A 27,430-nucleotide genomic window follows, 5' to 3' on the forward strand; every position below is an offset into this window, starting at 1 on the left:
TCGGCATCTATGTTTCTATAAAAAAAATCTACAATCTCAATAAACGAGTTTTATTATAAAAAAATATTTTTATTGCAAAAATTATTTGCAATAAAAAAACGAAAAAAAATATTTGCACTAACTATTATTTATTTAATCAAGCTCGATCTCGTAATTCAATCCATATCGAGTCTTCGTGGCGATTCTTAGCGCGATTCTATTGACAGTTTTTAAATTAATATTTAATTAAACAGCACCGAAACAGGTTGAAATTAATGACATATAGCTCTGATATGAAGATCATTTCGCTATGGCAACAGGTTACTCGGTTACCAAGCACGAAGCGGCAGTAGGACGAACAAGTGGTACACGTCGAAAACGGTTTGATGGTCACGGGGTTACTGGTGAAAATTCACGAGGATCCTTCGCTCTGCCTCTCAGTGGCCTGTCTCGCACCAAGAAGGAGCCTGCGCGATAACCATGGTGCTCCACGACGCCCAGCATCCACGCTTGCAATTACAGACATCCGATGAACAGACTCGTTGACAGATAGTCCTTTGTACCAACAACAAGGCTGCATTGTTGTTTGATGCATTTAGTTAAAGTCCTCCGAGACTGTCAGTTTAATCAACAGCGGAAATGATTGAAAGTGAAATGTAAAGCGGAGAAAAGGAGAAGAAAATGAGGTATAGAAATTTTTAAATGGGATACAAGGCTCGGGATAAATAAAACGTTCGACACAGTTAAGAGATATATCGTTAAGTGTGGCTTTCTCCGAGCGAAATATTTTTTTTTATCATATAGTTACACTCGCTCGATAGTTTATCCTATATTTATTTTGTTTTGTCCGGTAAATATTTTCGAAGTGAACGAAAAATAGTAGGGAATAAAATTGAATATTGGGAAAATTGTGTGCAGCAATTTGGAATCAGAAGAAAATATAAAAAATATTAGAATATTTGAAGAATAAAGGAAAGGATTTTCTGATCAGAAGAGAGGAAACAAGAGAAATATAAGATTAAATAACTTCTAATAAAACATGAAAATACTACGAACTCAATAAGAATGTTGTAATAATCCTTAATAATATAACGGATAAATCTTTTATTCTCGTCAATGGAATTATTTAATTCTATAGGGCCAGTTCTCGTTCGCTTTTCTCTCCTTTATCTTCATCCCTTTCTTCGACAGTTGTATACATATAATTTCATTGTATTCATTATACGATAGTTTCTTCGTTGTATATCTCGTTCGTAGCGTGTAGGAATCGTAATTATTTATCTTGATCGATTAATCATCTCCTGTATAAAATTAAATCTGAAGCAGTCATTCGTCGAGTTTCCTAAAATTTTCTTTGTAGGTCCGAAATCGGTGCCCTTTCGAATCTCTGAAGAAAATTCCTGCTTGAAAATAGATTTAATATTCAGCGTAGCATTTCCTTTAATCTTCGCTTTGATAGTACAAAAGTGAAGAATATTTAATTTTTTGAAGTTAGATAGTACAAAAGGCTTTCATCTTGCATAATTTTTCCTTTTGTCCTTTTGTCCATTCCGTTTAACTACACGCTATAATTAAGTTCGTGAATCTCTGCACTCAACAACTTGCACTAAAGAGCATTAAAAAATTTCGCTGGATTTTCGCTGGATTATTTTGCATCGCTGAATTAGCGTCTACAATTAAATCCAGTTTACGCGATAATAAAGATGCTCATGATAACGAATAGAAATATACATATATTTTCGTTTGTTTTATTCTTTCACGGCAGGTTTACCGGGAACCCCATATCAGAATATTACGATCCATCCATCTGCCTGATTAATTAACTTTCTTGCGTTTACGAAAAATCATCCACCCCCGCAATGTAATTAAGCAAATGGTCGTATTCGTTAACAAACCATTATGGAGTTCCAAGTATTCCATGGAAGTTTTTATGCTGCATAGAAAGAGATGATATATTTGTAAAACCACACGAGTTCGAAGCCTGAATACTAGTTACAAATGTTGTTAACGAACAACTACGCGACTTGTATTTTGTATGCGATTCAAGGGATTCGCGTCGAATACAAATTTCTCGTTCGTTTTAATTTGTTTCCCCTTTCGTTTTCTTTAAACATATTCCTCGTCTCAATTTAACACTCGCGACAGATCGAACAGAAGAACTAAATAAATAATTGACGAACAACGACGCGACTTCTATTTTATATAAAATTTGACTTGAAGGATTCGAATCGTGTCGAATATAAATTTCTCGTTCCTTTCAATTTATTACCCCCTTCTTTCTCGTTAAACATATTCCTCATTTCACCCGCGATAGATCGAACAAAGAACTAAACAAATAGACTCGCTAAAAAACGGATCAAACGTCGCTCGAGTTAAATGAAAAATGTTTCGCTTGTAGCCAAATGAAAGGCGTAGTAGTCTCCTTGTTTCTTGGCTCTGTCGAATCTAACTTTTGCAACAAAATTCGGCTTGTTTTTCTGCGTTCGTTCGCAAAAGGAAAACTCGTGAATGTTTGTACATCTAATACGTTTTTCTATTTATTTCGTACGATCGCAATTATTCGCGCAAACACGTATGTTTACGAACATTTCATCAGAAAATCAGGCTACCGGAAAATGTTTCGCGGACAAAATTTGCATTCTGCATTCTTAATATTCCTATCGAGAAAAACGCGTGTGCCAGCGAATATCGAAAAGGGAGTAATTTTTATAGAATATCGCCGACTGGTAACAGATAGAAGTATGGAGCGATTCAGTTGGCCAACGTATGCTACCGGCAATTTGGGGTTATCGAACGTGGAAACTAGTTAGTCTTCATTAAAACGAATATTACACACGGCTCGAAATTTGAAATTCTAACCGAATTCGATTAAAAATTTGTTGATTGCGTATTTATCATATGTCAGTTAACGAGTAAATTATGCAAGTAAGCTAGGATTAAATTAATAGTATTGTTATCCGTTCTATATCGAAGTCGCATTTTCCATGTAACTGTCTGTATTATGAGAAATTGACACGCCATTGGTGTATGATAAAAATATTATAAACTTTCTAAAATTCAACATTCGGTCAATTGTAACAATCGGTATTAATCCTTTCATAGCAACTACAATCGCGCGTATAGACAACGTGAAAATATATCGCAGCTTGTGGTATGTGCTATAATGTCTATCCTATTCGTATTTTTAGTCGCATACGTTAATTCAACAAAGTACCGGGTCATCCGTAAAATTTGTAACGAAATGTAAAGAAGATTTGGAAAGCATTTATCTTCATAAAATTACGATCTTATTGAATGTTGCATGCACAGTCTTTCGTGATGTTTTCGTCATTTTCAGTGAAACGTTCTTTCAGGCTTTTGCAGACCGATAGCTCACTCAATCCTGTGACACTCGAAAGCTTTGTAAAGCCTACAATGAATCACGAAAGTCACGAAATTGCGCAACATTTCCCAAAATCTACTTAACTTATTTCGGAATTTCATTTTGATGGAAGATCACGTGTCGTGTTGCCAGAATTAGGAAAGTTTGAATTATGTCTGTCCATGAAACAGAAGTGTCAGGCGAACTCATAAGGAAAGAGAATTAATGTGGTAAGATATTTGCTTTCGCTTTCGAAGAAAGGAGAAGGAAAGAAAAGGAGAAGAAGCCTTGAAAAAGGTTTTGATTAATGTCGACCAGGATCGTTTAATCATGATGAAATTATGACGAGAAACGAGAATGAATCTACCTAAATCCATTGGTAAACTGTTCGTAACAAACGATTTAAATTAAAAGCTATTTGTATCCGAACAACGAAGGAAGGAAACAGCTGCTCCTTTCCCAAGAGTAGTCTGTCGAATATATTTAACATGCTCATTAAATTAAAACACTTCAAAGTTTCAACTGAATGAAATTTCACTTTTTACTCGGATTCGTCCGTTCGCTGAGAAAACGTGCCGGGATTTGCAACGTTGTTCCTATAAATAACATCGGTCCAACTTTGTAGAATTGCTCGAACTGCATTTCGAAATTCAGCGTCCCAAGCTACCGAAGTTATCCCTCAAATCTTATCAAAGTGGCTCTATTGTCTATAATAGAATACGAAAGTGAAACATAATTTGGTAGAAAATGTATATTAAATACAACAAAATTTTCACAAGTTTATTAATTAAATGCCAAACAAAGATTCTACATTCGGTTACAAATCAAACACGATAAATGATGCAATTTTGGACTGCTATTTTGGAGAAGGTTTAGAGCGTTCGTCGTTTTAAAGATCAAACAGAAACACGCAATTTTCCATTCGCTTGCGATCGACCGATCTTGGATCTTCTTCGGAAAGATAAACATCAAAGTTACGACCCAGGCATCGCGTTACCGCAAGTTTGCTTTAGCCGGCATTCAGCTGAAAGTTACACACAATCAGGGAAATTAATATACCTACAGTCTCAACCCCTGTCTCTTTTCGAGCATCGACGCTATTCCGGTTAAATAGCGATAGCTCGTATACCTGCTACAGTAGTATAAGAAAATTATGATCAGATCGATGGTTGGCGTTTCAGTGAGAAAGATATCAGGGCGATTTTGAAAAGTGGGACTGAATTTTATTTTAGAATTCGGCTCGACTCATTAAACGAATATTAAATATTTCATGAAACGAATAAATATTCAATTTTTTTAGTTACATACGCATAACAAATTCGAGCAAAATTACAGTTCATTAAAATAAATTGTACGAGTGTATAAAAGTGAGCAGTTCCAGGAAGTTGAGAAGGCAAACACGCGTAATTTTGTGCAATTAATAATTAACAACTATGTGTCACATCTCAACAAACATGTGCATTCGTGACAGGTTCTCCGTAAAACAAACTGATTCTTTATGTGTGTATTTACTTACATGATGTAAGGGTTCGGCCTAAATGACACGATATCTACGATCATGGCAATTGTGGTGAATTATAAAACCTTCTTCAACGAACACGATATAGATAGTTATCGAGGGCCGCATAAAATATATCTTCTAAATCCTATTTAAAATGTCGACGGTCTACTATGAAAGCAAACAGATCTACACGATACCAATCCCCTTGTAATATCCGCTTATCAGATCGCTTTCGATTCTAACGTGTGTTGCCACGAACTCCTAGTGAAAGTTTCAGTGTAGCCTCGAAGTTTGTCTCGAGAGATTTCACCTTATCCTTGATATCGTAGCCTTTCTTCGGTTTACCTTCCATCTCTTTTTCCGATTTTTCTACGATCTTTTTCACGATTTTTCCTCGTTTAATCAACGAGGCAAGGTGAAATAACAAGTGGCAGTCGAGAACTCCTTCACAAAGAAAGAGAAGCCGTGTAAGTTTCTTTCCTTATTCTTCTTTCCTTCTGCTTGTTCATTTTTCTGTACTAAAAAAATACCTGCGTTGCCTCATGTAAACTTGCCAAGGAAATATTGAAAATCCTTGCAGCTGACACAATAACGTTGCCGATAAATGACACCCGTTTCCTGCTTACGCAACTTTCCATCCCTCTGTCATGTAACAACTAGCACGCGATCGGCTCCGGGGCAGTTTCTAAAAGAATTACGAAAGTTTCTCCTTACTCTCTTTCTTGTTATTTACGATGAGATAGAGAAAGAGCTTCAAATAGCTTACTCTACCAAAGTTTCGCTCATGTTGCCAATCGTTCGATCAGCTAGAAGTATCTTAATTCGTACTAATTATATTATTACTCTATTTACCTTCCGCTTTTCTTACATAAAAAGATCGTATCGAGAAGAATTCACCTTTGCTTATTTTATATAAATTCCGGATCTCTCTCTCTCTCTCTCTCTCTCTCTCTCTCTCTCTCTCTCTCTTTTCCTCGTATACTCATGGAATCGAGCGATTAATCATTCAAGCCTGACATCGACCTAGCAAATTGGGATTACTTTATCTTCAAAAGCTCTCGGTTTGAAAACGACAACAACCGAGGACTCGATTAAATTTCGTGCTACCCCAACTTAACAGAGGCTCGAACGATGCTACTTTGCATTCGAATCACCCCGGGGTCATTCGATTTGTGTTATCTGCCCGTCTGTGGCACAGACGAGGAAACATTGTTGATTCGTTCGCTTATTGTTTCCGTTTCGACGCTCACGAACTCTAATCCAGAGTTTATTGGAAACCTAAAACGCGCTACTCTCTCGGAAATATCTCCGGTTAAACCGTATCCGATGAACGCGCCCTACCATTTTATTAAGCACTTCACATTTATGATGTAATCATATAACTATGTAATACGATAGGAAAAGTTTCGCGCCTCTATTCCCCGCGTGGATTCTCTGTATAAATATCGGTAGAACTCAACGTGGTGTAATTAATGGAAGTCGGCGTCTCATAATGATTAACGTGTACGCATGAATACCACCGGGCTACGCGCACTCGTTCGTTAGAGCTCTTTGAAGAATATGAAGTTTCCATGCGCTAATTATTGTACATCGCAGATACCATGATTTAAGGTACCTTTGATTAGAATTTTGCAAGGAGTAGATTGCTCTGGGTTGTAACGTTGGATGACGCGATGACGTGAACGTGGAAACAGGATATGGAAACAGACAATGGGGAAATTTCAATCGATACTTTAGAATTGAAAATACGTCCTCGTAATTTTTGTTCTTTTTTTTAATTCTACTTTTGTTACGCCTCTGTTTCGAATGAAATCGATTTTGAGAAAGCAAAAAATGATAATGTTTACAGCAATTAATCATGTATCTCGCGTGGAATCCGGTTCGAATTGATTCAAACGTGTGGAGACGATAATTAAATATTATTTGCATTTAATTTGCCGGTTTCTGTACGAACATGCTAACAACAATTTTATATCGTCATAACAATATCGTAGTAGTATTTATTTAATTCTTTCAGTTTCGAATGCTTCGCAGCTATCAACCAGACTTACAACTGTACATAATCTTTACGATACAGCGTTAATATTTCTCCTTTAACCTTTTAACACTTATTTCTCTAGTTCTTGTTATAATTAACTTAAACTATCATAACGATATTGGACCAATAGAATAACGATTATCCAAAGCTAACGGTTCACTCGAAATTAATTGCTATAAAGAAAAGTCGTAAAATTTCATTCTAAGTAACTTTTCCAGCAGACTTCTATAGTTTTTTTTTCTGGTATTACAAAAAAATAATCATCAGTTCGAACAGCGTTCTCTGAAAGTTTTCTAATCTGTCTTTATTGGACGTTTTTTCCCATTCGTTTGTTCAACCTGCACAAAAAAGAGTTCGTGACTGTTTGCAAAAGTTTTTGTACAAAAAACTTACTCGCTGCGACCATAGTGAAACGTTACAGCATCACAAATCCTGACGTTAACAAAGCACCGAAACATGCATCCGTTCTGATTCAAATAATGTAAAAAGAACGCAGCGTTCATCGACGGAAATGATAAAGTTGCAAGATGAAGCGAAACGATCGGGCAGAACGCTTCTGGAAGTAACAGAGTTGCAACTTTTCCTTGCTCTCTGAATTTCATATTAACTTTCTTGAAATAGCTCTTCTCCGTTTAACGTAGAATATTTTATCTTTTAATATAAAAGTAAAATCGTCAAATGTCGAAGCAATTGTCAAGCAAATATACAAATCTGTCAATTTGTCCTTTTTGTTACAAGAAGATTTTGATTCCAGACATCAAACTACATTCACGGTTGCAAATAATACCACCAGACATCGTTATAACTTTTATTATGCTAGCATTGCATTGTATTTTCTTTTTATGCTCTTCATTTTCCTACCTTACGTCTTTTCGTTGTATGACTGCGCTTAGTCGCTTGTTTTCTTCTCTTTCTTTTTTACTATAGATTCTTCCTACTTAATATCTCCTTTATTGTCGGAAGAACGAATATATAAGAGATAAATAACGCGGGAGAACAAAATAGGTTACAATAGGAGCCACCGTGAAGTTCGATCTTCTAATATCCAAAATAACTCTTTCGTCAGAATATGACGTAATCGCATTTACGATAATACCACCTACGCTGTTCGAAGGATTTTACATCAATCCCTTCGTTCGCGTAAACTCTCAACTAACAACTAACTCCTTCGCGTAAAACCTTCCAACTAACGTCAAATATCTGAAAGACGCGGATACTCTTAAACATCATTATCGATAACGATTAACGAAAATATTAAACAAGTTATTAGTTTCTCCCTTCTTGTTACCACCTTCGTCTCGATTTCCATCGATACGTTACGAAACAGAACTCTTGTTTCAACTATAATTAAAACTGTAACCACGGTTAAAATGATATCCGATAAATCCTCGACGAGAAACGACAAATGTCGTTCTTACCGGCAATAGAAAACTCTGTAAAGTAATTGCGTCATTACCTACAGCCTTCAAGAAATACGACTTCTGTTTCCACAAGTCCTTCTTAATTCTTATCCCGACTCGTTAATCCCGAACAAATTGGCTATTCGTCACGAAGCAGAAAGGGAAAAAAGGCTTGCTACTGGAAACGACCCAAGCAATTATCAGTCATCCAACAAAGAAGCCACGTTCGTTTGCCACGAAACCAATCTTTCGCCCGACGAAGCTTGCGAGAAACACAGAATTGTCTGTTGTCGAATTTGACGTGGTAAAGTTATTATAACGAGGTGAATAATTAAACGCGTTAAACCGTACCAAATGAGTTTCTGTTGGAAACAGAAACGAAGGTTTAATTCGAATTGCTGGACTCTAATCGGAGAGCCGTTATCTCGAATTAATTCTCATACGAGTACATCGACATTGATCGATAGACAGTTTCATTTTAGAATGAAACTGAGAAATTTTTGGCAAGAAACTACGATCTGACAACCGATGAATTTTTAAAGGGAATCCTGAGCGAAGCTGTGTTTGCTTTGAGATTCGTTAAATGGTTTCGAGGGAGATAATAAAGTTTCGAACTCGACGCCAAGCTGATTTGCGATCCACGACCGAGCGTCGAAGGAGTTTATTGGGTCGAGAGAATTAACTGGCTTCCTTGAATTAACTGGATGCTCGGTGAATTTCGAACCATTGGATTGGCTGCTGTCAAGCCCGACCTTCGCGACGCCACGGCGGATTTTTTGACATGATTCTGTCGATCCCTTGTTACCTTGAAAATCTATCGAATATACAAGCTGATTCAACTTTTATGTATACGGCGGCGATTTACGATTAAAAGAAGAGGTCGATAAATATAAATTTTCAAAATCTTTTATAATTATATCCAATGGTAATTGTATCTAACTTCCTAACAAAAGTATGTGATGGTAAATTTCCAGAGACCACGATCGAATCATCCTGTATACCGGAACTACGATTACATCGAAAACATCAAGGATCTCGGAAATCCCAGTCCTTCTAACGCGTTGTCGTCGAAAAATCCGATTCTGGTCGCAGCCTGTAACGCTTTCGGAAGATGCGCAGCAAGTTCCCCGTCATGTTGCTGACCGCGACCATCCTATTCCGTGTCGCTTGCGAATTGTTCGAACCGAATTACTCGGGCAACTATTCCAACTTATATCCTTTTGTAGAAAAGTGGGCCATGACCAGTTACACGAAAATGTTGACCGTGGTATTCGACGATTACGAGTACCATCGTGCGTTTGATGTTCCTCGTGACATTCTAATCGGCTTAAACGTCTCCACCAAACTAGTCAGCCTAAAACATGCAATATCTTTGAAGTACAAGAACATGAGACGCGATTATCAGACCATAGAGACAGAAAGTTGCGTGTTGCTGTTGTTCTCGAACGTGGAACATCTCAGGGATATCCTTAGTTCTCCGCATTTGATGTCGTTCTGGCATCCAGAAAATTTCTATATTCTTCAAGAACAGGGTCTACAATTCTTCGATTCGCCGGTATACGAGAAATTTTGCAAGTGGGCGTTCGAGAGGCTTTGGAGATTTAGAAGGGTTTATAAGCTGCTTTTGTTCGCCGCTGACAAAGTGATTCGATACGACCCTTTCGATTACGCTGCTCGTCACACTGGGTATAGCGTTAACACCAGCTGCGATTGGAACTGTGTTAAATCGAACAAGGACGGTTTTCTATTGATCAACGGACCAAATACCACCGATATATCGGATTTTTTCATCAAGGATAGAAGAGACTTTAAATTATCCCCGTTAAAAATCTCCATCTTCGAAACGAGCACGATATCTTTCCAGAACGGCCAATTTTCTGGATTAGACTTCAAATATCTCGAAGAAGTTTGTAAAATGATGAACGTGACGTTCGTTCTAATTAGATCGAAAGATAGATTCGGCTGGGAAGAGAACGGAATATTTTTTGGGACTATTGGACACTTGGTCTATAAGTTTGCAGACGTATCGTTCAATCATTTTTTCATTAAAGACTATTCCACCAGGGAGCTAGAGTTCACGACGCCGATCACCAGCGACAAATTATGCGTGCTTGTTCCTAAAGCACCACCAGTTCCTGATTATCTTGTGATCTTCAAGATCTTCACTGAAGAAGCCTGGTTGTTAGTGTTCGCCACGCATTTCGTCATCTCGATGATTTATACGATCTTGAAGAACGAAAGGTTCGAAGCTATTCGACAAAGCGGAACAGTACTTTTCTGCTGCGAATATCCGACTGGCTTTTACTTCCTCGAGAAACGAAACGGAGGCGTGGTCAAAATCGCTCCAAAATTTACGAAGAAGCGAGCGTATGACGAAGCACACGGGTGAGTAAGTGCTGAAAATACGGAATGTACAGTCTGTTGGTTCTCTACCTTGCGAAAGATTTCATCAAAGGCAAAGGAGAGATTGCGAGGAATTGTCGAATCCGCTTGCCAGGGTACATCGATATTTCGCTTGCGTATTGGCGAGTCATTGTTTGAATAAAATATGAGTTTACACAAAGTACGAAAGGGAGAGATATGAGATAGAGTTAGTACGGATGAAAACGGGTCGAGCTTTTATCATAAAGAGATATATGTGAGTATATAAAACGGTCGCAAAAACTGTCGAGTTTTATCAAGTTCTTCGCTTATATTTCATATAGTTTACATTGTATTACCGCAATAAGTAATTTTAAAATATGGAGGTAATATTTTAAAAAATATTTAAAGGAAGACTTTGATTTAAACAAGGTGATATCATTTCAATTCGCCGGTTGCTCGAAATCGCTTTTAATAAAATTTTTTCTGGCATTGCAGAACGATAGAAAGCGGTAAAATTGGCCCGATAAATATAATACACGTCAACGTTTTAACGAATCCTACATTAATTTCTCTATTTGAACGTCAATTTGTTTCTCTTTTTACGAATCTCGTCATTCACCAGGCTCGATTATAATATAAAATAAGAGGAGATGAATGAGTATTAGAATTATTTATTGCATACGATGATTATTCTCGTTTTGCTAACAGAATTTACCTAGTCGAGAAAACGCCAAATGTTCGATCGACGATAAAAACGAAGAAAGGCCGCTCGAAGCGATTCAACGAAATGTGTTTATCCTTTGTCACGTGGCTGGGCAGATATTTAACAAAAGTTGTGTTTCAACTGATGCAGCCCTTTAAATTGGGCCAGGCTTGGTTCCCCGAGAGGTTGTTGATGATGTGCAGTTTGTTTCTAAGTTTGATCCTTAATGGGATTATCACTTCTCAGCTTGCCTCTAGTTTCAGTAAAAGATTATATTACGAGGACATCAATACCTTGGAGCAGTTGAAAGAAAGCGGTAATATTCCATTTTTGAATATTCATTTTGTTCCTTAATCTATTACGTTTTACGCTTTAACGTGGAAGAAATTATTCTCAGTTAATCTCTTCTAAATCTATTTACAAAGAGGTGATTATTCTTAACGTTCCAGTTGTAATAGACTCGAAATGCTTGAAGAAGAAAAATTATATACACGTGTATGGCTATCGCATCTTTGTAAATCTTGGAATTATGCTTGACAGGTCTCGCGATTTTAACCGACACCAGAGATATTCTCGACGACGCGTTGACTGACATTACATCGCCAATAATCAAACAGCTAAACGATAGATTGATATACACGAACAAATCGGAGGTGTATAGAAGATTATTTAAAGCGAAGGATGCTGCTTATCTTCATCGACTCGAGACACTGCCATTTAAATACAGCGAGGAAGAAATGGAAAGACTGCACGTCGTCAGCGAATGTCCGAAGGAATACATTCTCGCCAATATAATTACAAAAGGTTCGTAGAGCAAATAAATTGTTCAAAACGATTAGCGGATCGGATATCGTAGGGCAGTTATCCGTACATTTTTATTTCACCAGTATCCGAAAAGTAATCTTTCTCGATATGTGAGAATTCGTAGTATCGTTTCACCAATTGTTTCGAGCAACATGGTTCAAGATTACTCTTTCGCACTTTTATCCTTATCGTTCCTCGCTACCTACTACTCTATCGGTATTAAATTCTTAAATATCCGCAAAACCCAGACAGGTACCTCCTTTGCAAGTTATCTCATTTCCTTACTCATTCGCTCACCACCAGCGATTAATCGATAAATTCTGCATTCCCTACCACCGATCGTCTTCCACTTTCTTCCTCCATCGATTCATTATTATCACAACTATGTTCCATTATCTTCTACTTTCTCGCTGATATCATTTATGCCAATTCGTAGCTATATGTATATCCACACGTCAGATCGAAATTTCCAGCTGCATTGTAAAACGTGAACGTTATTCCAGGATCTCCATATGGTGGTCGTATAAACAACATTCTCTCCCGGTTAAACAACGGTGGTTTCTATGGAAAGTGGTATCAGAGCATATACCAATCGCAGAAACGGTCGGCACTGGTGCTGAATGGCTCGACGATGCATAGGAAGATCACGATCCGGCATTTATTCATCCCATTTGGGATACTGTGCATCGGACTGGCCATGAGCATAATCGTATTTATCTACGAGTGTCAGCAAAACAACGTCCGATAATTTGCACGTCCTCCGCTCGGAGAAATACGTCCGAAATGGTTATACCTGGCTGGAAGTAAAAAGCGGCAACTGACGTGGAAATCGTTCCGCCCTGTCCACATTCTGTTTTGCTCGACGGCTAGAATGAAACAAATGGTGCGAATGAAACGCGAAGAGTCTCGGCTGAAGGAGATTTATCATCTTGTCTTTCCTCGTCTTCGATAAGAAAAAACATGCTTCTCGTTTACTTGACACTTTGGCCAATTTCTTACCGTTTAAAACGATCAACGGGTTTACATATATCAACATCTACGTTTGTCATTTTTTTATCTTTCTTTCGCACTGCAAAAAGATACTTCAACGTTTTCGATTTCATCCATTATCCAATAGATTTTAACAATTTATTCAACGATAGTTACCTTGTTTGAACAATAGGATTGTTGCAAACAATACACAGGAGTCGATAGAAGCAGAATTGTTTCTGTTTTTTTCTTTTTGTTCATTCGTGCATGATTTTATATAGCGAAATATTTTCACGACTAAAAGTTTATCTCTGGTTTCATGAGACAACAAAATTTTTGTCGTCATATCCATATTCGTCAGAGGATCAAAGGAACATAGCGAGAATTATATCGAACATCGGTATTGACATTGACTGTCTGGCACTAGTTGTCCCATTTTACTTCAATTTCTACGCTACGCAACGCTTTCGGCATTATCTATCCATTTCCCGCTGTGAAGACGACTTTTCCAAAAATTAAACGAACCACTCTGTTCCACCTGCAATTGAATAGGCTTTAATCTACTCGTATCTCGATGCTATTTTGCGAATAATCTATTCAAAATTCTGAAAATACCTTTTACAAAAAAGGTATCACTTTCGTAATATCTAGGTTTCTCTTCGTGGAACTTAACGCTGGACTTTGCTTACAGATTGCGAAGCTGAAAGTTATCTTACTTTAGAGTTGCTCTAATGGGTCCTTGGAATAATTTCCACGAACGAACTGTGAGTGACACGACACGATGCAAGTTCGAGTATAGGACGTGGAGAATTAAGTTTTACGTAATTATGCAACGAACGAGTTTAAGGAAAAGTAAGCTCTTTGAAGGGATAAGACACGCATCTAAGTTAATCACTCCCACACCACGCTTAACTTCGTTCAAGTTCTTAGTATGCTGATCAGCGGACCGCGAGCAGCCCGATCGTTAGAGTTTCAAGAGTCTTTTGGAATTTTTTTACGAAAAAGCTATACAATTTTTCCGATTGACATTTTACATATATATTCTTTGATGTTTCGATAACCTGCACGAATCTTTTAAAGAGAAATAATTAAAATTGACTGCACTTTCGAATGCAGTTGATCATTAGAAAAATCGATTTTGTCAAAGAAATACGATAGAATATTCCGTTAAAGACGAAGATCGCTGGTAAGGATTTTTGTCATTCGAAAGAATTATCTTACATCGAATTCCCTTTGACGTTTTCTCGTTCTAAGTATCTCCTTTGCGAATAAATTCCTTCGATCGTTAAAAATATACTAAATTCGGTCGTTTTCCCCCGTGACTCGTTCCACCTTTCTGAAATTTTGAAAGGTGGATGTAGAAGAAGACATTTTCCGAGTGTACATAGCAGCAACAAACGATGTACAATTTGAGTATCAAAAAGACGAGAATATCTGCAATGTCGATAAATGTATACGTATAGAAGTCTGAGAAGTATATCTAAGAAGCGTCTCTTACCTTCGTGTAATCACGTGTATGTTAATTGATCTGTCTGTCCGCGTTCAAACGTTTAACGAACCGATTTTCTTCTATTTTCTAATTTAACGTGGAAGGATATTGGCTAAGGAGATCTCTCGGTATAGTTCTTAATCGTTATTTCAACAAAGTAAAACGCTATTCTAAGTTCAGAAGATAGGGACATGCTTCGTACTCGCCGAACACAATCACAATTTCAAACCACGACACGCAATCTTCTTCGACATAATGCCCACATTGCCACGATCTCGTGAATAGTAATTTCAGCAACCATCTTATCTGCGATGAAACGGTAACAGGGTAAACGGTCACACGGTAATTTCCTGATGCTCAAAGGATTATGTCTAAAATTTACCAGAACGTGATAATAACGCGGCGTGCATTCGTTTGATGCCGTTCAGGCGTTAATTTTCCCTTCTCGAAAGCAAAACAATCGGTTTTGCTAATCATAATTGAGTCAGATAGCACAAAAGTATCCCTGTTCTATAGACAGTATCTCGTCGTTCACGACACCCTCTTCATCGTTTTACGATTATAGTCGCATTTCATATAGCCGCTCATCTGTAGAACATTAAAACGATTCCGATGAAATAACGAATGGAGGAGTTTCTTTATTCGTCCCATTTTCATCGTAAAACTAATTAATGTTTATTCTATAACGAAATTGTCTGTTAATCTATCTGCATGTAATCAAATTTATGATGTTCTTTGTAATACAAACGCATTCGTTTATCAATGATATTGATTTACTGAAATGTACAGAAAAAAAAACAAATTTCAACCCGTAATCAGTACTTTCCATCGACGTGTAGTTTTTAACAATTCTAGCCGTATTTTTACACGTTTCTACACAGGAAAAACAAAAATAAAAACGAAGTGGATGACGGCTGTGTTCAGAAGAGTAGAACATGGAAAATGGATGCCCCACGAAGCGAGATTTATATGCATATCTTTTATAGCGCTATTTATAATTCAGTTTAACAGCTTTTACGAATTCATTTACGGAACGACAACCGACTATCATCAGACTATTGTACCGACGTATACATGAAAATTAGTAACGAACAGTATGAACAGTATAAAAGAATAAGCAAGATCAGTCGTGTAGGAAAATTACATAAAGACTATGTTTTCTGCAAGGGCGCGAGATTTTCGTTCTCTGATCGCGCTGATTTATTTCAACAGATTCAGATTCAATCGTTTCCGAGGACAAAGGGAAAAAGAGTATCAGAGAAGCACTCTCGTAACACAGACAGGTACAACTTAATCGCATTTAGTGGAACATCCGCTGTGAAGAAACGAAGTACGTGCTTAGAATATTAAATCCATCGAGGTGCGACCATCGTTCGCGTGATTTTATAATAATTCTAAAACGCTTCTATCATAATTAATGCACCAAATGTCACGATATCAAATTGCATTTAACGTATTATAGCCGTGATTTACATACACTTTTAATTGCTTCTCATTAATAACGATGTACATAGAACCTCATTAATACATCGGCTTAATTATTAATCAATCTTCACGATGCGACCTGTATAATTAACGATTCGGTTGATTAAGTCGCTTGATCGAAAGCGACGAGTGCACATTTTTTATTTCCCTATTTCTTCGTTTATAATAGATAATAGAGAAAACAATTATCGATCTGTTTCTGTTTAAAGTAGGTCAAAAGATATTTCCTTTTATCACGTCAAGTAGATGAATGGAGACAAATAATAGATAGGATCGTTCGTGTTTCAACGACGCGAGGAAGGATTGGTCTAGGCGAAAATAACAAATCGTCGATTCGGCCGATCACCGGCTGTTCTGTTCTTAAATTTACCAGTATTCCGCCTGGAAAACCAAACAAATGGGAAAATAAGAAGCAAGTAAAAAAAAATGTCAGAAATTGTTTCATCGTGGAAAAAACTGTTGGTCTACTCAAACCGTTAGTGGGACGTCAACATTGAAAATACGCGGTATAAACCAAATAGAAAAATTCGTGATAACTGCACGATAGTGGTAAAACTTTTTTGTTACACAACCAACAAATAAAATACATACTTTCTATTTTTTCTCTGTTTCTGGTCACGAGCAATTTCTCGGTTTGAATTTTCCCCTAAAAGAAATAAATTTTGAAACGAGCATTCCTTTTGTTTATTTTAACATTTTCTTGTGCTTCGTTTCGCCATGTACAGTTCCACGAAGAACATCACGGTAGATCCAAACAAGCCAACGAACAGCAATAAAAACGTTAATAAATAATGATCCAGCGATAACATGATCTTGTCGCTCATCCAGCTCTTCATCGCCGCCATATCCTTCTTCAATCTCCTTTTCTTTATCTTAACTATCTTAATACGATACAACATATCATCGAACCAGAAATTAAGCAGGCCCGCTTCTCTCAACCTTAACAACACAAAATCCACTTTCTCTGCGTAAGGTGAATGCAATCTTGACACGTAAGACACTCTATAATTCATCGGACATTCGTCCACCAGGTTCAATAGGGGATTTCCTTCTTTGTCGAAATAGTCGGAATCATCGAGCTCCAACGAGTAATATCTGGTGATCGCGATTTTATCTTCGTACGCCACGATATCCTTCGTAGATCGTTGAGTGTTGATCAGGCGAATTCTCTGAGCCAGCGTCGCATCTAGTTCGGTATCGTCTAGGAATACGTTCTTCAAATTCGCATACTTGGTGATCACGATCTTTCCAGAATCTACTACATCTTCTAGATTATGTAGTTGAGGGTAATGGAACGGTTTACTTAGGCTAGATACCAAGACGCTTTGATACAGCCCATTGAGGATAAGAGCGAAAAATAGGGTGCCGAGGAGTAGAGCTCTCTGCGCTGGAATTTCGCTTGTTTGAAAGGGATAGGTAAGGTACTCGATAAAAATGATCGGACTTTTGATGTATCGGGGAATTTCTGGTGGTTCTTTGTAATTAGATACATCAGACGAACGATGTTCTTTGATTGGAAAATAATTTTTTATTCCACTTTTGGGGAGATACCATGCATGTGGTTTTCTCGTTGAACGATTAATTTCTAATCGTCGACTAGAATTGGCACATTTGTATTGACGTCGCAACGATTCGCTAATGTGTTTCACCAAGCACCACAGGAACGTAACCGTAATGTTATATGCTATTAGCAGAAACCATAAGCTCTTTTGAAACGGTAAGAAAGGCATATAAGCTTTGGGTACCAGACCAGAATCGGGCGACACGAAGCACAGCTTGTCCTCGTACATGGCACAGGTGAACTGAAACTTTCCAAATTTGCTATAAACCTTGACGAAAAATCCGGTGATAATCATGTCCACGTTTCTAGCCTCGATGTCTGTCAACGAAGTGGTGAATGGATCATCCATGAAATCAACCTTCCTCATAGCTTTTATACGAAATTTTGCCCCCATCGCCTTCTCCAGAGCAAACGCCACATTAGCGTCTGGTTTGCTCAATTTCAGTCTATTCCGAGTATCGTATGAAACGTTCATCAGCAGAGACTCGAACACCAGCACGTTCAGGGGATAATGATTCAAGTTTTGGAAATTCTCGAATAACCTTGTATCTCTGTTCAGTCGAAGAATCTCGCCTGGATATCCCGAATTATAATCTTTTGGCGGATTTTGAAGAAGATCGTATTCGCTGGATCGCTTGGTAAAATGATTTTTCTCCAAACATGATTTGTATACCCTGCCAAAGCCATTGTTAGATCGTTTCTCGAACGGCATGTACCTGGTCAGACATCGAAAATCATCGTCGACGACGACGATTCGATGAACGTCGTACTTTCTCCACAAGTTTGTGAAAGCCTCCGTCCAGAGCGTGGTGACTACTTTTCCAGTGAAGATAATCAAATACTGATTACCGGCTTTCCATAGATTCCATTGCCAATAAACGAAGATGTTAAAACTGGACAAGTCTTGAACGACGAAGATCCAAGTGAGCCGTAGTCGGTTCATCCAAGTGGCCTTCAGGGACAGATCCCTCGCCCTGACTTTGTAGGCCTCGATCGAATTTTGCCCGATATAGCTCAGCAAAAATTCGATGAAGCTCGATTGAAACTCCGGCAGTATTACGGAGAACGTGAGCGGATGAAACTCAGGGGATTGGCGAATGAAATTCAACACCAGCCTCAGGTTGTCAGTCTCCTGGCTAGATAAGGGCTTGCTCTCGATCGACGAGTAGAATTTATCGTGGTTCCGAGAGTGTTCCGCCAAAGTGGAGGATTTTAATAAAAGCAAAATACCGAGAGGGATCAGATACGTTGAATATAACATTTCCTTTCGTCTCTATCGTATTTTATATCGTATTTATTATTATTTTAACTAACGCCACACCAGAGACTTATCGTTTCTTTTCTCTTCGTGGAATACCGTAGAAAGTTTGTTATAAAAGGAAAATGGCATTAGCTGCACAACAGCTTTATAATCTGCTTGACTATTTTTAATTATTCAGATTAAACGGCACTACGCAGTTCTTTGGCTTTTAAAGTTCCATCTTAATAATCTCTTGTTCGCTAGAAAAAACCATTTATTTACTATTAATACCGCAGATAGGAACAGTTGATTATCACGGAAAGAAGAGAACACTCGCGTCAAAGCTAGCGCACGATAACGTCGAAGACAGAAGGATATTATCCATGTACATGCAGATACGAGCGGTTTTAAGCTAGAACAGAAAACTGTTATGGGAATTTTAATACGACATATATGTAGTATCTTAAATGGGTCTTAGAGGAAAGGACAAATAATGACGTTTTGATTTAACAAATGATATTCAAAACAACGAACTGATTACAATGCTGTCGTACGTCTTATTCTCATACTCGGCTCTCGACTTCCCGATTCACACTCTCCGGCTTCTGCACTCGCTCACTCTCGCTTCTCAACTAACACTGCTTTAGCATCCCTTTGTTTTTTCCCGCCCTATCGCGCACGTGTTCCGAAAACACCCGTGGCTAGGGTCACGCAGCCCTTTTCCACGAAATTATTCACTTGAAAGGACCGACGACACATTGATGTACCCGACAATGTCGCGGCTCTCGCGATATTTATGGTTTATGGTTCGGCCGATATCTTAGGCCTTTTGCCCACGATACTACATATATGTAAATATTCATGCACCAGTTTGATAGAAATCTACAAAAATAAGAGGCTGTTCGCGAGATTGTAATCGAAAAGATGTAAAAGTTACAAGAATAACGATCAGGTTTGAGGAGTACAAACATTGTGCTAATCGTTCGGATCAATAGCGTCCTCGGAAAGGAATATCCGAGCAGCGACCTAAAGCACTGTCGTAAATCATCCTGTTCCATGCGTAAATAAATCAATAACGCGACCAGTGACGGTTGTTTCTCATTTTTCTACGAAGTTGACGATATGAAAGGTGGTGAAACGAACTGTGATCTATCGTTGATCTTTCTCACGCGAGTTCTCGCGGATAACGATAGCACTACCTAGTGTTTAGAAGAAATAAAATGGCTGGGAAACGAATTTGTCGCGAGTTAGTCCCAAGAAAAGAACTATTAGCTTCAGCTTCTACGAAAGTTTCTGAAAAACTTGAATAATGTATTTGAAAGTCGATAAGTAGATACGTATGTTACCGTTCATGAATTAAGGAACAATTTGCTAATGTTAAGCGCCTCGCGTAACGTGTATCAAAATAAGGCGTGTAATAAAATCTTTGAAACATACTATAATTTAGTATCGAGTCAATTTTCTAGTAACTATATTGGCGATCAAACTTAAGATTTCTTCTAAAATCTGTAACTAAGAGGGATAAACGAAGCGCCGTTCTAAAAATGATAATATAAGATTCTAAGTACAGAATATATCGCACTCCGATATTATCGCAAATCCGATATTGAAACCAAGAGTTATCGCACGATTGCTGCCCATTTTCCTACCCGTCCGATCAACTTCTTTACGTGCAAACGCGATTAATTTTACTGAAAGTGAAAAGCACGAGGGGAAAAAAAAGAGTGGTCGGTCGTATAGATACGAAGAATACAAAGTAAAAAGATCGTGGGTACAAAGTAACCATCCGATATCGCAAACACAGACTCTTCCTTTTGCTGTCCTTATCCGCTTATCCGATATCGAACGTACACGAACGGCGATCCGTCTTTCCGAAAGGAGCAAAAAAGTAGAAAAATAACCAGAATGAAAAATAAAGCGAGTACACAAAAATGAAAAGTGAGAAAGAAGTGAAACTACCGTAAGAAAAATGAACAAAAACAATGATTCTTATCAGCGAGAAAACCTGGAAAATTTCGCCTCGCGGGTCTAATAAAGGTAGACCGTAAAAAGATTCGTTATCGTTCTTCTCGTCGAGTTTCACTTTCTTAACTTTCAAGTATCACCCTCGCGTCTGACTAACGCGGGCCTTCGCTACTTAAATTTCGACGAGAAGGCTAGCCGCGTCGAAATATTTCATGCCATTTTCCGGCATTTATCTCCTCCTGCTGTGTTTGCCCCGAGCAAATCGAGCAAACGTTTTCATCGCAATGTGGCTCCTCCGCGTCAAACGTCGAAAGTTTGACAGGTCGTTTAACTGAATATTACTCCATACGGACGACAATGATTCGCTCTAGGTACTTTTCTTCTTTGTTCCCTAATTCTTCGTAGCGTCTTCACGTTGACTTTCAAATTTGCGTAATCACAAATTGGCGTAAGAATACTTCTTTTTCTTTACAAATTGTTACAGGCGTTTTCCGTTTGTTTCCTATCCTTTTGCCACTCAGAATTCAAGAACCTGTCTTTATTAAACGCTCAGAAATGTTCCTTTTTATTCACCATCTACCATTAAGATTTAATTAACACTTCGCCATTTACTCGACCTCTCTAAGAATACAGGCTTTAATTAAAGGTTACTATGGATTTCTGGTGAGAAGTTAATTAATATGTAACGAGTCGCTAGATGTCTAATGCGCTTGACTACCGTATTTCGGTGGAATTTTATGTGGCAAAAGTCGAGGTTTATCATACGACGTACACAATTGAATGCCGTGTCAATTAATACGACTACACGCAAATATGAAACTTTTGCTCGCGTGAAAATCGAGGATTGTCCCAGATAAATAAGAAATCAATTTGTTTAATCCATCGATTACAAATATTCCTTAACGCTTATGCTTCTGCCTGAAAGGATCCGACGTTTAAGTTTCCCGATAAATCTACTTCGTCGTAATAGTTATACAAGTGTCTGATGCTATGTTACTCGATAAATCAACCAAAACCCTTTCTCAGAAAGTTCTATTGCCGTCACGCTCGAGTGTGCTTGGCATTTTCCAACCGACACAGCCACTATCGCCCATGTTTCCGTTTAATCTAGACCATCGGTCACCGTGTCATCGTTAAATTGCTTCATTAAATTTTCATCAGCAACCAAGCTTCCAATATAGTGGCCAGATAATATTCGAGATATGTATGTATGCGCAAATTTCGACACTCGTGCTGTTTCGCTCCGTCTTCCCCCTTTTCTCTTTTCTTCGACATGATTCGAGTCGGAGATACGATCGCACAGATAGTCGTTGGAAACTCGAACGAGGATGATCGAAGGTAGAGAATCAACAACACCGGAAGGTGTTCAATCAGCCAATAAGTTTTTGATCGAACGCGACGAGGCTGAATTGTCTCGAAAGACGTCGGATAAATAAGGATCCGAGTAAACAAAACGTAATTGCCTATTTCTGTAGCGTTGACGCTTCTGCGTAGCGCGTTGGTTATTTGCATTTGACGGAAAAGCGCTTAGGGATATTTGCAGTCTGACGGGCACGTCGCTCCAACGAACGTTTATCGTCGTTATTAAAAGCAATTGGAGAATTTACTTGTTTGGAAATTCGTTGACGCTGCTCGACAGTTTGCATGTGAAAAGAAATTTCTTTAGGCGTACGCGATCATCCGCGAAAGATGACAATGATCTATGGGCCGATCGAAGCGACAGAAATTTAATTTACGTATCGAGGATTGTCGAGCTGTCGTCGTTCTTGGAACTACGATAACGTATAGGGTAATTTGAACGGAAGAATATTTTGCTATAGAACCGTGTAATCCTGTCTAAAATTCTAATCTACGTTCCGGACTATTCTGAAAATAATGGCAGTTGGTTTGCAAATACCAATATCTAATTGTCAGGCTTCGATACAGTTTGCAGGGAACGTAGTTTCGTAAGACTATCGAGACGTCGAGACTAATCTCGTTTGGAACGAGATTGTGTGCGTACTGTACGGAAAACCGTGTTTCACGGAATTTTCATAAACAGTGCGAGAACTTTGCGAAACTTCGACGTTCTCCTTCGGGCGACAGCGGAATACTGCAACGCGGTTGTTATACACGTATCGAATTTCTAGCAACGATCATGATGCAGACGCAATAAACTTCGACATAGAATGGAACAACGGACGAATCAACGCGCGAGAATGCAGAGACGAGATGCTCGGAGAAAAGTGACGCGGAGATTAGTATTCATGATGAAACTTCTTCGCTATGAGTGGAACGTAAGCGGATAGTGGCACAAGAACGACAAATACTACGTCGATATGTGGACGGTTGAACGTCGTCTTCGCGAGAGGTAAAAGTTCGTTCGAGGCGCTGTTGAATTTTTACACGTCGTTTCACTGAAACAGCAAAGAACATTTCATCGTGTTAGCTACGTGGAACGATCTGCTGACGGAATTGGACGATAGCATACCACTGATCGATAGAACATCTGGAGGAAACTATGGTGTATCAAATTCAGGATGTACTTTACGTCCAACCACTCTCCAGTCACGAGGATTTTCATTTAAATTTTTACAATTCATTCACGAAGGCAGGCAAACATATAATATCCGGAATACCGAAATATCACTGAAAACCGATTAATTGGAAGAAAGTAATAAAACGTGAAATGTACCTATATGGAAATTTCATGCGATTGAGTTTCAAATGTCAAGAGTAGGGCGTAAAGGAAGAGTATACGTACGATCGGTCAAAGCTTTGAGCGAGCGTAACCGATTGCAAAGATTTTTTTTCCCAACGACTAACTATTTTCGTATAAAATAAAAAGCATAATTTAAAATATAGTTAAAAAGCCGGTCTGATATAATCTAGTAGAAATGAAACGCATACCATTTATGTTTAATTCATCGTCATTTGAATAACAGATGCAGCGCAGGCCGCACGTGGTGTCCTATAATCGTTTAGCATTTTAATAGATACGCCGATTTCAGCATGGAGACAATTGGAAAGCGTGGATGGGACGTGAAAAAGATGGATGCTGTGTTCGTTGTCGACGCTGACGTATCGACGCGCCGTCAATTTCAATAGGTACCGATTCAACGTGAGCATTTTCGATCAGGAACAAGAGGGGCTGAAATTTCAGGGCAGAATAAATCCAGGTTTGACCTACGTTTACTCCAGAGAATATGGAAGCCTGGGCGGAATTCTCCTGGGGGTACTGGCGAAAAAACTGAACTTCACGGTGAACGTGATCGACCCGAATACGAACGGCAGACACAGCCATCAGTTGGAGAACGACACGTTCAGCGAAACTGTAGGTAATCGTCGCAAACGAAAACCACAAGAGAAGAACGTGTTAAGTCACAATTTTCTTCGCTCGTAGGGCAAAATTCTTCTAAAATTCAATACGTTGTCAATTATCTTCGAGATTGTCTTTTTACTGCATTTTGGAATTACATATCTTTTGCTACATCTTTGAATATTTCGAGCGTTAGTAAGACAAAGAAGGATTCTATTTTCTTTCATAGAAAAAGTTATTATCGTTTGCTTGAAAAATTCTTATTGTTAATTCGGTACCCTTGATCACCTTAATTCAACGTTCAAAAACATTATCTTCATAAATTACTCGATTAACGCGATGCCACGATTGATTTTTCCATCAAGGTATTTCTACCACATTTTCCGCCGTTTCGGCTGACGTGGCGTACCGCAGAGTGGTTGCCTCGTTCTTCGTCTAAAAATATGTAGACAACATGAGCAACATAGTTCACCAATAGGACAGGCTTTGACCGGGTTTGCGCGATCGCTCCCAAAGCAACCAACGTACCAAAGGATCTGAAAATGTTCTACATCTTCTACAACTCGTCTGTGTGGCTGTGCAGGATGCTGTCGTACATAATAGAGTATTTGACGTGGCACTACGTGTAAGTACCTCGGCCCAAGTTTCGCCTCCTTCAAATTGTCATAATCGTTGATGAAACGTTATCAGACACCTTTCCTTCCCATTTCTCCTCTTCCTATTTTTCAGTTTGATTCTTCTGGCTGTGGAATTTATGTCATTTCTTGCTACGAGTGGAATTACTTTCCTCGAGAGATTCATTTTTTAATTGCTATCAGTGAACAGCATTGATAAATTATCTCAACAAAGCTTCGTATTCTCAGAATCCTCGTATTCTCCGAAAGAAGGAGCGCAAAAGATACGGCAAAAACTTGCGGGTATTCTGGAACTACGTTATGTGATTTATCAATGTTTTGCCAAGTTTATCATCTAGAAGATAGATAAAAAAAGCTCTAGAAGAGGACGAATTCCGTTAGGACGATGGAAACTCCGCGATATCACGAGAAATATACCCTTATCTGGAAAAGGTTGACGATCAATGGCGCGCTGTATCTTTTATATTGCAACTGATCATCCAATTTCATTACCTTCGACTGCTACTGGAAGATACCTTTCACCAGACATACTTTTCCGTGATATAACGCTAACGAGGATGTTCAATGGTGTCCTATACAAGTGTTTGATAACAGATATATGTTCTATAGCGAAATTAACGATTTATTAACAGAACTGAATTGAGACTCGTCTGGATTGCCAATAGAATTTCTTTTATACGATACAGTGGACTTATTTGGTTCCAGTGACGATGGTCGCTTGAATCCAATATTGCAGAGATTACAAAAGAACATGGTACATATTTCCAACGTTATTAGAATGTCGCCATTCACTTCAATATCTTCCTTTGGTAAACGAATCTTTCGGAGATAAAACTGGAACTTGTATGCTGCACCGCGTCTTACAACATCCAGATATACTCTTTTTATATGTTCACCGTGACTCGTATTCTTAAAATTAAAGTTTCCCGAATTATCGTCTACGTTTTCTAAATTTCAGCCAAGTTCCATCTAGCTCGCCTTCCATCAAGCGATTTGTTTCATCGCGCAATGATCAATATCATGATCGGTGGATTCAATCACCCAGACCTTGCAACGTTATGGAGGACACATCCTGTATTAGATAGCATCTTGAGGATGAAGATGAACTTTTAAAATATCGACGAGGCAAACTATCGCGGCGTTTCGGTTGAACACGACTTGAAGATCAGTTTCTTCGTACTTGCGACAGGGTTATCCATCGTCGTCTTTTTTTAACGAGAATGGATGGTTCGAATTACGGTGGAAAAAAATCAAGAAAAAATTCTATTATTAAATAATTTTCACGCTACTCGTCTGAATAACCACATGACGTGGCTCGTTTATACTTTAAATTGAATATATTGTTTAGTTTGATTTACTTGTAATTGAAAGGGACAAGAGGATAATGAGAGAATTTTGTAACAATTTGCGCGGCATTAATTAAAATGGCAATTCAGATAAAAATAGCCAAACGGATGTTTTCATTGAAAATTTTCCACCGGAGCAATTCGTTCCTTTCGCCGTGAAAACCATCGAATGGACCCATATGATCGATCTAGAAATTGCAAAACGATACCATATGAGATATCATAGATATTGTACGACCTCGAAAGTACGACCAATTTGGCAGATCTCACGCAACCCCGTTGAACAATCAATTTAAACAATTTTTTGTGCCGCACCAGAGCCGTTGCTCGCTATACTACGTTTTTCATGCGATAATTAAATGTCACTTCTGTTTTATAAATGGCACGCGTTATAATAGCACGCGTATCCCAAAAAATTGGCGAAATAACGAGTTTTATCGTAGAAAATAGCAGAACGAAATTGAGCTGCCAAAGATGATATAGAAATTATACATCGCGTTATATAGATCGATTATATAGATCTTTAAGCGGGTTCGTACGTTTAGAAATTTATTTGAACCTTTAAATGTCGCAACGAATATCATTCAGCTAAAATTGTACCAAAGCCGCTACCAAATTTTTACGATTCAAGTTACCACTGTTATATCTGGAACTTAATTTAATATCGGTATAATATCAATTACTACGGGGGAAGGTTGTCTTACATCGTTTATACAAGATACTAAACTTGAAGAATCAACGAATTACACGAGCAAATTATCACGCTTCTCGCCGTTGCGTCGCATCGCGTCGGTGGTATTCGAATGACCGATTCTGGCGGAATCATCGAAAAAATTCCGAGTCAACAGGCTAATATTTCATGCGCGATGTTATGGAGACACGAGAGCAGTAGATCACAGTCTTTCAAGATTTCCAGCCATCTCTATCCCTCTGTATACGTGAATTAGTCAGCGAGGCCCGAAGGAAATGGTGGTTTATTTTAGGCATATCTGAAAATACGCGCACACGTCCCATCGTAGAGACTCAGTTGCTTGTCGTTGCCTCGCAATAGGATCATGGCTCTAAAACGGAGTCTACTTTCAATTACAGTGATAACGATCTCCATCGGTATGTATCTTTTCCATTTTCGCCTTTTCTTCTTTTCGCTCTTACCATTTTAGTATAAACGTTGATAAGCAAAGAAAGCTTCTCGAGAAATATATATAGTCAGATATAGTCGAAATTAATAATAAAGAAAAAATTAATAATGAAGGATAATAAAACAATTGGCGATATTTGTCAAAAAATGATTG

The 27,430-nt window shown here is 38.3% G+C and overlaps 3 protein-coding genes across 6 annotated transcripts in view; 1 reads left to right on the forward strand and 2 right to left on the reverse strand.

The window, feature by feature from the left end:
- LOC126921867 (G-protein coupled receptor dmsr-1) overlaps window positions 1-1,929 on the reverse strand; it is a 28,251-nt gene extending 26,322 nt beyond the window's left edge. Inside the window, exon 1 of one of the 3 annotated variants that reach the window (XM_050733859.1) lies at window positions 313-1,929. The gene's annotated coding sequence lies outside the window, so the exon portion shown is untranslated. Of the gene's footprint in view, window positions 1-122 lie in introns of all 3 variants that reach the window. The other 2 variants (XM_050733858.1, XM_050733857.1) reach the window with 2 other exon arrangements.
- Window positions 1,930-6,878: 4,949 nt separating this feature from the next.
- On the forward strand, window positions 6,879-26,237 carry LOC126921854 (uncharacterized). Of its 2 annotated transcripts, XM_050733815.1 has the most exons (8): window positions 6,879-10,664; window positions 11,352-11,662; window positions 11,887-12,150; window positions 12,654-23,209; window positions 23,850-23,946; window positions 24,002-24,176; window positions 24,523-24,782; window positions 24,887-26,237. In XM_050733815.1, the coding sequence occupies exons 1-4, from the start codon at window positions 9,391-9,393 to the stop codon at window positions 12,896-12,898; spliced, it is 2,094 nt and encodes a 697-aa protein (XP_050589772.1). In that variant the 5' UTR covers window positions 6,879-9,390; the 3' UTR covers window positions 12,899-23,209; window positions 23,850-23,946; window positions 24,002-24,176; window positions 24,523-24,782; window positions 24,887-26,237. The 2 variants fall into 2 exon arrangements, with proteins under 2 accessions (XP_050589772.1, XP_050589771.1); XM_050733814.1 differs by having other exon boundaries at window positions 12,654-24,176; window positions 25,751-26,237.
- On the reverse strand, window positions 16,774-18,915 carry LOC126922326 (uncharacterized). Its single transcript, XM_050734807.1, has 2 exons — window positions 18,315-18,915; window positions 16,774-18,227 (listed from the first exon to the last, which is right to left on the reverse strand). The coding sequence occupies exons 1-2, from the start codon at window positions 18,913-18,915 to the stop codon at window positions 16,783-16,785; spliced, it is 2,046 nt and encodes a 681-aa protein (XP_050590764.1). The 3' UTR covers window positions 16,774-16,782.
- Window positions 26,238-27,430: the final 1,193 nt, after the last annotated feature.

The sequence above is a fragment of the Bombus affinis genome, chromosome 11, assembly GCF_024516045.1.
Source record: "Bombus affinis isolate iyBomAffi1 chromosome 11, iyBomAffi1.2, whole genome shotgun sequence".
NCBI classification, from domain to species: domain Eukaryota; kingdom Metazoa; phylum Arthropoda; class Insecta; order Hymenoptera; family Apidae; genus Bombus; species Bombus affinis.

Bases quoted from the DNA above. Each gene is read 5' to 3' on its own strand.
- LOC126921854 (XM_050733814.1), top strand. From the start codon at position 9,391: ATGCGCAGCAAGTTCCCCGTCATGTTGCTGACCGCGACCATCCTATTC. The intron at 10,665-11,351 runs GTGAGTAAGTGC...TTTTGCTAACAG, and splicing joins GCGTATGACGAAGCACACGG to AATTTACCTAGTCGAGAAAA. The intron at 12,151-12,653 runs GTTCGTAGAGCA...ACGTTATTCCAG, and splicing joins CGCCAATATAATTACAAAAG to GATCTCCATATGGTGGTCGT.
- LOC126922326 (XM_050734807.1), bottom strand. From the start codon at position 18,915: ATGTTATATTCAACGTATCTGATCCCTCTCGGTATTTTGCTTTTATTA. The intron at 18,228-18,314 runs GTTTGGAGAAAA...CGGGATATCCAG, and splicing joins TGGCAGGGTATACAAATCAT to GCGAGATTCTTCGACTGAAC.